Source organism: Diabrotica virgifera, chromosome 6, assembly GCF_917563875.1.
Source record: "Diabrotica virgifera virgifera chromosome 6, PGI_DIABVI_V3a".
Taxonomy (NCBI): Eukaryota; Metazoa; Arthropoda; class Insecta; order Coleoptera; family Chrysomelidae; genus Diabrotica; species Diabrotica virgifera.
In genome coordinates, this window is record NC_065448.1 from 28,741,687 (window position 1) to 28,754,403 (window position 12,717).

The following is a 12,717-nucleotide window of genomic DNA, read 5'->3' on the forward strand; positions in this document are numbered from 1 at the left end:
GAATGGAAGACACAAGATTGCCCAAAAAGATCATGCAGTGGGTACCACCAAACCGCAAAAAACGAGGAAGACCCAAAAAGACATGAAAAAAAGGGGTAACCAAAGCAATGAGTACAAGGGATCTTAGAGATGGCCAATGGGATGATAGAATGACGTGGAAGTTAGGCATCGGACAACGTCGAAAGACGTTCTAAAACCGATACATACATACACAAATCATACAGGATGCCGAGGAAATTAAGATGAGAGCATTTTAAATAATTCACAACCCATCTGCTCAGCGTGGTAAAAGTTTCAACAAGAAAGATTCCTTAGTACTCAACAAAATAGTAAATGAATTAAAATGTATAAACAGTATTAAATCTAATGGAATGTAATCGAATTGAATTGAATCGAATATAATCGAATATATTAGAAGTATTCACTTCTGTTGGCAATCCGCAATACAAGTGCTACGCTCTAATTTCTTAAATTTTGGAGGTTTTGCAATATTTTACCGTTAGTGAATGGACTATAGGGAAATGCGTTATTTATAGGCCTGGATCACGCGTACCAAAACAAGTTTATTAATAGCAAGCTGAAAAGTTGTTAATAGCTTAGCGGTGTGTAGTCGGACAAATTTTGATATATGGGAACATTGGAACATGGGAAGTTTTAATTGTGGAACGTATTTTAATTGTGGAACTTGTCACTCTGACAAGTTTAGGATTGTGAAAACTAGCAGGTTGTTTTTAGGTTTACTGAATAGTGCTTTTCATTCACAGTCATTTGTTTCGAACTTCTGTCATGTGTCACATAATATTATTATATCTACGACATACGTTATTGGTACATACCAATGATACAAATCAAAGACGTATGACGGAGATATATTAATATTATGTGACACGTGACAGAAGCTCGAAACAAATGACAATCGATGGAAAGCCCTATAGCAAACTTTATATAATATATGAAAATATGTTTGTTCGACAAATATGTTAAGCATTTTAATAAGTCTGACACGTAGAAACTGTCAAATGACAGGAATTATGTTGGTGATAAATTTAATAGCAGTCTGATTTTTGCATGAGAGTTTAATCATAGAGGTATATAGAGGTACATATAGTGGGCCTACACTCCGCGCTTCCTGACGATAAGATCTCTTTGACTGGTTTGCGGTATCTCTTCCTAGCACATTGTATCGAGAAACTAAAATGACATTAAGTGTGAGTATAGGCACGGAAGGGGAGGACTACTATCGCAGCTTTACTATGCGTAAGAGTGAAACAGCACTGCAGTGGGAGCACGTAAAATAGAATTCTATTTTAGTGACGTCATGTTGCTTAGCAACCGTCGATTATCTCCCATTATGAAATTCTATTTTGTGACGTCAGCAAAATAGAATTCTATTTTGCGTGCTCTGGGCCCTGATTCAAAGAATAAAAGATGGTGTCGTCACTTCGCTCTGAATGACACTCCGTCTATCATTATTTAAGTCTATGAGTTTAATAAAAGGGTCCGACAGTTCGGTCCGACAAAATACATGGGACGCTTTAATAGTCTAACGTTCGAAACCTGTAACCTGTTCCACAACTAAAACTTCCCTTGTTCTAGTGCTCTCGTACATCAAAGTTTGTCCGACTAGACACTGTTAAGCCATTAACACATTTTCAGCTTGCATTAGTAAACTCTTTTTTGGTACGCGGGATCCAGGCCTATTAGTGTTGAATTTAATGATAGCGGTCATATCTGCAACTGATTTAAACCACATTGTGCATCCGTAATTTTTTTGTAATCACGTGGAGATGTATATTATGTCTATTATGTCTGTGTAGACACTAAAACAGAAGCAGTATTTAAAGAATTGTGCATAAAAATGACTCCCGTTTTATTTTTAAGTTGTTTGATATCTTTCGTTTGTGTACATAGTGAAGTGATAAAGCCTCAATTCAAAAATTACACCATTATAGATAATACAAAGTCGCATTCGATTGGTGTTTGGTACTTATATAGCAGCAAAGAATCTTATTTCATACAAAATGGGAGAGAATCTAGCAAATACCTGAATTGTTCAGACGGCTTCACCAAATATTTGTGTTCCTGCCTACAAACCTTATCAAATAACTCCTTAAGACCAGGATTACTTAGTAATCCTGGTACCATTCAAATACCTATCAAAGACATACAAGAAGTTTTAGTGGATATAGAAAAATGGTTAGTGATTTTACCGAGTGGAACAGTTTGTGACTATCATGAAGGAAAATGCCTAGACCTAAATATTAGTAAATCCCTTGGTGTTTGCTGGAACAAAGAAAGAATTAAAAAGAAACCCGATATAGAGAGCTATATAGTGGAGGAATATACCATAAATTTAAACACGTTTATAGTTTTTAAGTACAACGGAAATATAATTACACTACAACTATTGTATTTAATCAAAAACAACACACGTTTGTGGTGTACTAATAGAGTAGATATGGTGGCTTTTAAAGGCTCTTTAGAGGATTACTACCATGATCACGGTACTACAAATACGTCATCTAGAGAGTTGGGGTGTTATCCTAACATTTTTTATTCAAATGATAAAAACACAGAAAGTAAATCTGATGATAATAATATTGAAGCTAATACCATGTATGGAATTATGAATTCTCAAAAGTTCCAACAATTTTCTGAAAGCTTTTGGGTCATTAAGTTTGTATGCGTACCCGTTATTACAACTTTGATATTATTACATATGATTCTATCCTGTCTGCAGTTCAAGGTTTTAAACGATTTAAAAAATGGAAGATGTGTTCAACAGGAGAAGAATTCGGAAAAGGATAATACAGAATTAAACAAAAATCAATCCAATACAAAGGAAACTTACTACGAAAGTGTTGACTATGATGCCATGATAGACCAGTAAGGATCTGTTTTTAGGTGGATGTGAGAGGTGGCCTTCAGATTTTTGCGAATAAAGTTAGGTTAGGTTAGGTTAGGTTAGGTTAGGTTAGGTATAATAAAGTTAGGTGATAACTTCGTTAATAATAATTGATTTATGCTCCTTCTCAAATATGCCCGGAACATTAATAAAAAAAAATAAAATATTTAAAAATTTCAAAAAATTTCGTTTTTTTTCTACTTTTTTGCTTATAACTTAAAAACTATTCATTTTAGAACAAAGTCGTATATGAATAAAACAAAGATAATTAAATTTTATATCAGATGCGATTGGTTAAAAATGTCTTAATTTATCACAATTGCTTCAAAATAGCAATAAATATAAAATAAGGGAGCAAAACAAGCATGTCCTTATTCAATGATTTTCCATCACTTAAGTTACACTTGGAACCTTCCTAATTGGCTTAGAAAATTTTTGTAATGTGCTAAAACCGTACACCAAATTTTGCAATCTAAACTTTTTTTAAAAAATTAAAATTTTTTAAAATCTTGCACAACAAAAACTAGAACATACAAAGATTTGTCAATTTTTTTACATATAAAGAAGTACTCCACCTATCTAATGCACTTTACAGAATTGAAATCGGATTATCTAAGCAGCCTCAGCAATGTTTTAAAATTGTAAACAATTTTTGGCTTATAAACAAATTAGTGCTGTGGCCAGGAGGGGGTGCTACGGGCTCCTTTATTTAGATGAACTTACCCAAGTTTTTTATGTATTTTAACCCGTATAACACGAATTTTTTGGGTAATAGTTGATCCGGATGTCGATAATATTGTTATAAACAAAGAACTTGAGGAATTACATATCATCGATTTTTCGCAAAATAAAACATTTTTTTTGTATTTCTTGGGTAATTCTAAGCAAAAAATGTTCTTACAAGTTTTTTCGTAGGATGCATAGTTTTCGAGATAAACGCGGTGGAACTTTAAAAAAATCGAGAAATTGCAATTTTTGAACGCGAATAACAATTGATTAAAAAATAAAATAGCAATTCTGCTGACAGCATTTGAAAGTTTAAGTCAAATTATGCCGGTTTTAATTATTTGCATTGCTAAAAATTAATTTTTTTATTATTAAACAAAGCTATTTGTTTATAAGCCAAAAAATTGTTTATAAATTTAAAACATTGCTGAGGCCCCTTAAATAATCCGATTTTAATTCTGTAAAGTGTATTAGATAGATAGAGCACCTCTTTATATGTAAACAATTTAGCCAACATCTAAATGGTCTACTTTTTGTTCAGAAAGAATTTAAAAAATTTGAACTTTTTTAAAAACATTTAGATTGCAAATTTATTATGCAAAATCTATTAGGTCGATTTTATTGAAATTTGGTACACGATTTAAGTATGTTACAAAGAATTTCCTAAGTGAATTACTAAGGTTCTAACTGCCACCAAAGTGGTTAAAAAATATTGAATATCAACAGATTTATTTTGCCCCCTTATTTTGTATTTATTGCTATATTGCAGAAAAGGTAATACCTTAAAACATTTTTTACCGGTCGTATATCATACAAAATTCAATTATCTTTATTTTATTTCTGTGCGACTTTGTTCCAAAACGAATCGTTTTAAAGTTATAAGCAAAGAAAGCAGAAAAAAATCGATGTTTTTCGAAATTTTTAAATATTTTAATTTTTTTATTAATGTTCCGGGCATATTTGAGAAGGAGCATAAGTCAATTATTATTACTGAAGGTGTCACCTAACTTTATCTGCAAAAATCCGAATGCCACCTCTCACATCCAAAAATAGACGTTTTTTCGCAGATCCTTACTGGTCTATGAACAAACAAATAAATACACCATCTGTGAGAATTGCTGATTTTAATAATGAAGAGAATGAATTATACAAAGAACATTAATCTAGATAGTTGGTATGTAGTATTATATCATTTTTTGTTATTAAATTTTATCTGATTGTAAATACCGTTTAATTACTTTTAAAATAAAACCTTATTATCACTTCTATTATTATATAGGGTGTTTCATCAACATCAATATGTGTAAATAGTTCTTTACTATCTTTAACAGTGACTAATGAACCACAATTTTAGTTTAAAATAAGTTTATTTTGACGTTTCGATTTCAAATTCGGAAATCATTCTCAAAACACAAAACAGTAATAAATTAAATAAATCTTGTTTGTGTTACTTGGTAAAAAATAATAATTTAATTTTATCTTAGTCATTTATATGAAAATTCAGATATACACTGCTTTTCAGGTACAACTATCTATCTTAACCCTCTAACCGTTATGACCGTAATATAACTTAAAAATGATATTGTTTGAAACTAGAAAAATAAACACCGTCTACAGACGGTCATAACGGTTAGAGGGTTAAATTACTTTTGAACCCCTGATTTTTAGAAAAACGCAAAAACACATCATGTATTTGAATGGGCAGACATTATTCCGTATTTAAGCTTGCCTGGATAGGCACCCTCTCACCCCTCGTATCATCCCTTTTTTTAATTACTTCCACTTTTTTTTATTTTATATTTGGATTCTTCTCTTTGTACTGATGTCAAAAATGTATTCATGATGCTTGAAGTGAGTAGTTTATGAGAAAAATAAATACCAAAGCAAGAAAACTGGATTGAAAAAATTTATTTTTTTAACAATTTTATTACAAACATTTAGAATGAACATTTCACTACCAAAAATTTTAATAATAATTATTCAGAATGACTTTTAAAATTCTGAATAATTATAATTATTATTGTTAAGATTTTTGGTAGTGAAATGATCATTTTAAATGGCTGTAATAAAATTGTTAAAAAAATATATATTTTTTTCAATCCAGTTTTCTTTGCTTTTATATACATTTTTGAAATCAGTACAAAGAGGAGAATCCTAATATCAAATTAAAAAAGATGGAAGTCATTTAAAAAAAAATTAAGGCATGATAGGGGGGTGATAGGGTGCTTCTCTCGGCAAGCTTAAATACGGCATAATGTCTCCGCCTTCAAATATTATTTGACGTAATTTTCTGATTTTTCTAAAAATCAATGGTTCAAAAGTTTGAAGGTGGATAGTTTTTTCTGAAAAGCATTGTAGGTATATTGTTAGTAAGCTTTAAAAATCAATGGATTCAATTCCAACAGTAGGGAACTTGCATAAAATTTTAAATTCGAAAATAATGCGATAAATCACAACAGAACATAATTTAGAATTTAGAATATCAAAAAAGAAGGTGTTTTTGGCTTTCGTTTGGCACCTAAAAACGATTAAAATCGAGAGGAAGTGCGTCGAGATCGAAAATTGTAGGGAATTTTAACCAGTCCGACACTACTCTGGTCTAATTAGCAAAATAGAAGAAAAAGTTATTTACCAGCAATTTTATTGCTGGAATCGAATCTTATTATTGTATGTCTTAATAATATAGGTATGCAAAGTCCGCAGATAGTGTGATACTTTTTTTTATAAACATAATGGCGCCCGAAAATCGTGTTTTTTTTTTTTCAATTTTTGCTCTATAACTCCAAAGATTTTAACTTTACACCAAAAACGCCCAAATAAAAATTCACCACAATTAAATTCTGCATAGAGACCCGTTTTTCCCGATTTACTTCGACGAAAGCTTTCCCCGGAAAATGCGGGTTTTTCCAACAAAATCTTTAATTTTCAACTAAAATTTTAGACAAGTAATTGGTAATCAATAATTAAATGACTTGGTAAAGTAAAAGCTCCTTTTGTATAGATTATAATTCCAGAAGCCGATGGAAATTGAATAGAAATTTTAGCAACAATTGAATTGTGAATTAAAAATTTACGGTCGCTATAATAACCACAATAATTACGATGCATAAGAATAGCTATGATTTTTGTATAAAAAGACATTATACCTATCTAATGTACTTTACAGAATTGAAATTCGACTATTTAAGCTGCCTCAAGAATATTTTAAGATTATAAACAATTTTTTGGCTTATCAACAAATAAAATATCTCGGGAAATATTAAACTGAATTAAATCGTGAAAATGGTATTGGAAAAACAACGGCAAGACGCTTCTTTAAAAAGGAAAAACATTTAATTATGATGAGTGGTTCCTGAGATACAGCCGGTCAAAGTTGACCGAAATTTACGGCAATGATATAAACAATAGGATCATAATTTTTAAACCGTCACCTTTTTAGTTTTGTCGTCTTTCTCCACACCAATTTTCATATCTTTAGAATACTCATAACATATATTATTATAATAAAAACTATCGATAATTCGTGTGAAAATTGCCAAAAATACCAAAATTCCAATCAAAAATTAGGTTGGAGAAAAATGTAATCTCAAAATTCAAAATCGGTATACGCTAAAAAAATCCATTTTCTCGGCTTCCCATGGTGCGATTTTCTTCATTCTTTTTTTTGTTTCCAAGTAACTCGAGTAAATCCATCTAACTATCGCATTATTAAATGTCAAACTTGCATTGCTTTTGTTTTGTTATAATATATTAAATTATTTATACAGAAAGAAAACTACATATTTTTTTCAGTTGTAGACTTTTTTTTAGATAAACTTACTTCAAGTGTACCTTTTAATGTTAAAAATACAAATATTTTCATTTGAAAGCTGTATAATTATTTAAACAATCTTTATTTAAACAAATTAAAATTTTTTGTTATAATAAATAAATTAATTTATTATAACAAAACCAAAGCAAGTTTGACATTTAATAATGCATTAGTTCGATGGCTCTACTCGAGTTACTTGGGAACAAAAAAATAATGAAGGAAATTGCTCCATGGGAAGCCGAGAAAATGCATTTTTTAACGTATATCGATTTTGAACTTTGAGGGTTACATTTTCTCCAATCTAATTTTTGATTGGAATTTTGCTATTTTTGGCAATTTTTACTCGTAATATCGATAGTTTTTATTATAATACTATATGTTATGATTACTTTAAAGATATGAAAATTGGTGTGGAGAAAGAGGATGAAAACTAAAAGGTGATGGTTTAAAAATTATGATCGTATTATTTATATCTTTGCCGTAAATGCCGGTTAACTTTGACTGGTTGTATCTCAAGAACCACAATCATCACAATTAAACGATTTTTTTTTAAAGGAAGCGTCCTGCCGTTTTTTCCAGACCGTTTTTACCATTTAATTTAGTTTATTATTTCGCGAGATATTCTATTTGTTGATAAGCCAAAAAATTGTTTATAATTTTAAAATATTCCTGAGGCCGCATAAATAGTCCAATTTCAATTATGTAAAGTACATTATAGAGGTATAGTGTCTTTTTATAAAAAAATCAGTTATTCTTATGTATCATAATTATTGTGGTTATTATAGCGACCGTAAATTTTTAATTAACAATTCAATTGTTGCTAAAATTTCTATTCAATTTCCATCGGCTTCTGGAATTATAATCTATACAAAAAGAGCTTTTACTTTGCCAAGTCATTTAATTATTGATTAACAATTACTTATCTAAAATTTTAGTAGAAAATTAAAGATTTTGTTGGAAAAACCCGCATTTTCCGGGGAAAGTTTTTGTCGAAATAAATCGGGAAAAACACGTCTCTATGCAGAATTTAATTGCGGTGAAATTTTATTTGGGTGTTTTTGGTGTAAAGTTAAAATCTTTGGAGTTATAGAGCAAAAATTGAAAAAACACGATTTTCAGGCCCCATTTTGTTTATAAAAAAAGTAGCACACTATCTGCGGATTTTGCATACCTATATTATTAATACATACAATAAGATTCGATCCCAGCAATAAAATTGCTGGTAAATAACTTTTCCCAAAAATGGCCTATTCTCCGATAATCAGCCCAGACTACACGTAGAACACGTCGAATGACAGGAAATATGTTATAGGTCAGTTAATGAGGGTAATTGGCTCCGAATTCCATCCTACTACATACATCGATTTACTTGATATTTTCACAGTAAGTAGGCAATAGCTCAAGAAACAAAGTCTACCCTATGCCGATGTGCGCTTTTATCTTGGGGGTGGTTCCCACCCCTTCTCGGGAGTGAAAAATGTTTTAGTTAAAATAGCCACGGAAGAGACTAGAGAACCTAATTTTAAGCAAAACCTGTTCTATAATTATTTTTTGAAAACTCGATACTTTTTGAGTTATTCGTGGTTGAAAATTGGCCATTTTCATTGAAAAATGACACCTTTTTGGACGGATTTTTGCGAATACCTTAAAAACTATGCATCCAACAAAAAACTATATAAAATATTTCTGTAGGTTATAAAAAAACACAGAGATTCGTTCCTTCATAAATCTTCTAGTTAAACTACAAAGAGGGATATGGGATATGGTAGGTAAGAAGAGTTTTGTTTTTTGCTGCATGCTCAAATCGGTGTATTCAACTTGAAATAACAGAGAAACTGTGATTTTAGCTCTATAATGATACTTGATACTAATAAATTTTGTAGTGCTTGCAAAGACCTTTAAAATGAGCAATACTAAATGTCGATTACATTCAAACTAAGCGAAATATTCTGCAAAAAAAGTTGATCACTAATGTATTTTAAGAAGAAATGAGAAGTATATTTAACCCCTCATCCATCAGAATTTAAATACACCGTTTTCCTTTTACAATACTTTTTATTATACAGTAAGGTCTCTTTTTATGCGGATTATTTTAATGCGATTTTGAACTTGTGCGGTTTGTATTTTATACAAACATTTCTTTTATTAAGAACTAGTATAATTCATATTAACTATTGCCATCTAGATGTCAGTAATCTGAGGGTTTGCAATTTTCGGGTATTCCCTTGTTACATGATGTAGCATGTAGCTACTACATATATCAATATGAGTTTCGCATTAAAAGGTATAACCTGTAATTGTTTTGAAATTAAATTTAAATGTTTAAGTATTTAATGCCTGTTTGCACCAACAAATTTTAAGCTTCAGGTTAGCCCAGTTCCTTTTATAGATAGGGCCGCTTGAAGTCTCACTTACTTTGCACCATAATTTTCGATTCTTTTCTATGAAGTCCACATGGCAATCCATTGCGATAATCTGAAAATTGATCTAAGACTCAATGGTGCAAAGCGTATGATTCGTAAGCTGAGCTTAAGGCATGTCTTAAGCTTAACATCTGTTGGTGAAACCAGGTATAAGAGTTCAAATCTTAAGCTCCAGCTTAGCCCAGCTCAGCTTATAGATAGGGCCGCTTTAGGTCTAACTTACTTTGCACCACAATTTTCTATTCTTATCGGTTTAATCCACATGGCAATCCATTGTAACAAGCTGAAAATTGATCTAAGACTCAATGGTGTAACACATATGTTTCGTAAGCTGAGCTTAAAGCACGTTTTAAGCTTAAGATCTGTTGGTGCAACCAGGCGTAAAAATGTTGCTGATTTCATATTGCAGTATAATAAAAAGCACATGTTGATTTCTGGGTTGAAACATTTAATTAAGTGTCATAAACTTTTATGTTCCATTAGAAGAAGTTTTGCAATCTCAATATCGTAAGTCGTAATTTTTTCTTTAAGATTTTATTTGGCCCAATGAGAAAAAAAAACATCAAAGACATACAGTTTTTGGTGGACAAAGGTCCACCATTTTATTTGATTTTAGACAATTACGGAACGTATCCCTACTTTTTCAATGCAAGTAAAGTCTTATTTAATGCTATTTTTTTATATACGCTTTTTTGTAGAACGTATCCACCGTATAAAACGAGACCTTACTGTAGTGTTATTTCTATGTTCAAAAAGTTGGACTGGATTAAAATGAATGGTTTTTGAAAAAAATAAAATTATAGAGCGCATTTTTAAATTTTCTTAAAATTTTCCTCCATGTAACTCGAAAAAGATAAGAGATACGAAAAAAAGATACCACACAAAAATGTAGGGCTTTTTCAGGTAAAAATTTCCTTTTATTTTTCATTACTGTGTCTCTTATCATTTTCAAGTTACATGGAGAAAAAGGAATATTTTTAAGAAAATGTAAAAATGCTCTCTATAATTTGATCTTTTTTTTTCAAAAACCATTCATTTTAAACCGGTCCAACTTTTTTAACATAGAAATAACACTATAGTAAAATGTATTGTGGAAGGAAAACGATGTGTTTACATTTTGGTGGATGGAGGTTAAAATTACTTCTCATTTTTTTCTTAAAATACATTAGTTATCAATTTTGTTTGCAGCATATCTCGCTTAGTTTTTATGTAATAGACCTTTAATGTAGCTCATTTTAAAGGTCTTTTCAAGCACTACAAAAGGTACTAGTAGCATTACACACCTAAAATCGACCGTTTCTCTGTTATTTTAAGTTGAATACACCAATTTGAGAATGTACCAAAAACCAAACTATTTTCACCTACCATATCTCTTTTTGTATTATAACTAGAAGATTTATGAAGGCAAGTGTCTCTTTGTTTTTTATAACCTACAAAAATGTTTAATATAGTTTTTTTAAGTTAGATGCATAGTTTTTAAGGTATTTGCAAAAAACCGTTCGAGAAGGTATTATGTTTAAATGAAAATGGCCAATTTTCAACCACGAATATCTCAAAAAGTATTGAGTTTTCAAAAAAAATTATAGAACAGTTTTTGCTTAGAATTAGGTTCTCTAGCGAATTCCGTGGTAATTTTAACCAAAAAATTTTCCACCCCTAAGAAGGGGTGGGAACCACCCCCAAGATAAAAGCACACATTGGCATAGGGTAGACTTTGAATTAGGAGATAAGTAGAGGCTAGTTATTCCAAGCATAAGTTTTTCTGTTTATTATTTTATATAGATAGATTCGATATCGGGTTTCATAGGCATTCTTCATTTCTACATAACTCAATTAATTGAAGTATCTTTTCATTGGTCCATTCCATGATTCCATATTGCAAAATTATGTTTTCACGACTACATAATAAACAACCCTCTCAAACTAATGTTTGTAAATAAATTAAATCAGTACTTCTAAACGAATTCGTTCGCTACCGTCTATCCACTGCCCACATTGAACAACGATTTCCTTTGATGATTCGCTAACTTACCGACATCGGTTGAAACATGTGCGAATGCGAACGAATTCGTTCGGTCGTGCTCGATTCGCTGTACAAATACAATAAAGTTAACGAACGAATTCGTTCGTTCGTTCGTGTTCGCTTTGATTTAAATGCGCCTTAACGTTGGCTATGGTAGGGGAGCCCAAGCGGGGATTTTTGCAGTTACTCGAGCGCGTTAGATTATTACATGGGGAGAAATGTACCTCTACCATATATTAGCTATTAATGCAGGGGAGTTCGTTAAGGGGAGGGGGGGTCGAAAAAAAAATCTATCCATAGAAAAACTCGAAATCGTCAGGTTAAGATAAGGTAAGTTAAGGACATGCAAAACAGTGTATATTTCAAAAATCTGACGATTTGGGGGCGTAAGGAAATGAGCGAGTCAAAATTTTCACAAAAAAAGCGAATATTTCGCAAAACGAACGTCAGTCCCAAAATTTCACAAGAAAAAAGCGAATTTTAGAAAACTAAAAAATACGTGCTCAATTTTTTTCAAAAATCTATCGAATGATACCAAACACGACTTCCCACGTAGAGGAGTGCGGGTAAATTTAAAATTTTAAATACGAATCCCGCGATATTTTGCGAAATGAACATCAGATCGAAAAACTAAAAAATACACTTATTCAATATTGTTGAAAAATCTATCAAATGGCACCAAAGATGACCCCCCATGGAGGTGGGGTGGGGGGTTACATTAAAATCTTAAATGAGAGCCCCCATTTTTATTGCAGATTTGGATTCCCTACGTAAAGATAAGTAACTTTTATTCGAGACATTTTTTCGAATTATGGATAGATGGCGCTAT

At 31.1% G+C, this 12,717-nt stretch overlaps 1 protein-coding gene across 1 annotated transcript; it reads left to right on the plus strand.

Moving 5' to 3' along the window:
- Nucleotides 1-1,821: 1,821 nt before the first annotated feature.
- On the plus strand, nt 1,822-3,053 carry LOC126886830 (uncharacterized). The gene is made up of 2 exons (XM_050653903.1): nt 1,822-2,948; nt 2,994-3,053. The coding sequence occupies exon 1, from the start codon at nt 1,859-1,861 to the stop codon at nt 2,888-2,890; it is 1,032 nt and encodes a 343-aa protein (XP_050509860.1). The 5' UTR covers nt 1,822-1,858; the 3' UTR covers nt 2,891-2,948; nt 2,994-3,053.
- The last annotated feature ends 9,664 nt before the right edge of the window (nt 3,054-12,717 follow it).